Raw genomic sequence first — 962 nt, forward strand, 5'->3', positions numbered from 1 at the left:
CAGGATCCTTGCTGCCTTGGTGATCCCAGGCTGACAGCCAGAGAGCACAGCGGCTCAGCTCCTGGAGAGAGAGTCGAAGAAAACGGAGGGCAGCCACCTGTGCCTGCTGGCTCCCATTAGGTCGGTTCCTGCAGCGGTGCCTGGCAGCCTTGGTGAAGGCCCTGCCCGGCAGAGATCATGTATTGCCTCCAGTGGCTGCTGCCCGTCCTCCTCATCCCCAAGCCCCTCAACCCCGCTCTGTGGTTCAGTCACTCCATGTTCATGGGCTTCTACCTGCTCAGCTTCCTTCTGGAACGGAAACCTTGCACAATATGTGCCTTGGTTTTCCTGGCAGCCCTCTTCCTCATCTGCTATAGCTGCTGGGGAAATTGTTTCCTGTACCACTGCTCCGATTCCCCGCTTCCGGAATCAGCCCATGACCCAGGCGTTGTGGGCACCTAACAGCTGCCGAAATAGCTTTCCGAGGAAGCAGAAGACGGGAGGGGAGGCATTGGCATAGGTCATAAAGCATTGGAGTTTCAAATCCCGCAGCCCTGCGGGTGCCACATTCCTAATGGAGCCTTTTGGCCTGTGATGTTTTATCCTTATAATGTGAATAATGGCACTGACCGGTGCTTCTATTGTAGCGTCCTGTAGTCGTGGGTGGTCTTATGGTTGTGCGTTCTGTCACCATCTGGGTCCCAGCTGACGGATTGGCCCACCCCTTGCTCATCGTTTTGGAGAATCTACACCCACCCTGGTCAACCACCGTTGGGCAGATACAATGCTAGTCTCGTTGTCACCTCCATGACCCTTCCTCATCAGGATCGTCCTGCTTCCCTCCTCAGTCCCTTTCCCTGGTTTCCCCTTGGTTCTCTCCCACCCCTTTCCTTTTGAGGGAAGCACCTGTCCAAGACAGGGCTTATTTTTGCACTTATCTCAAATTTGAAGAGATTGCTGACGCCCGAGAGCCTCGCTTTTTC

The 962-nt window shown here is 55.0% G+C and overlaps 1 protein-coding gene across 1 annotated transcript; it reads left to right on the top strand.

Annotated features, from left to right (window-relative positions):
• The first annotated feature begins 6 nt into the window (after window positions 1-6).
• LOC126496601 (bladder cancer-associated protein) lies at window positions 7-792 on the top strand. The gene has a single exon (XM_050134063.1). The coding sequence runs from the start codon at window positions 178-180 to the stop codon at window positions 439-441; it is 264 nt and encodes an 87-aa protein (XP_049990020.1). The 5' UTR covers window positions 7-177; the 3' UTR covers window positions 442-792.
• Window positions 793-962: the final 170 nt, after the last annotated feature.

The sequence above is a fragment of the Alexandromys fortis genome, unplaced genomic scaffold (genome assembly GCF_014885135.2).
Source record: "Alexandromys fortis isolate MF-2015 unplaced genomic scaffold, M_Fortis_MF-2015_v1.1 scaffold_10430, whole genome shotgun sequence".
NCBI lineage: Eukaryota > Metazoa > Chordata > Mammalia > Rodentia > Cricetidae > Alexandromys > Alexandromys fortis.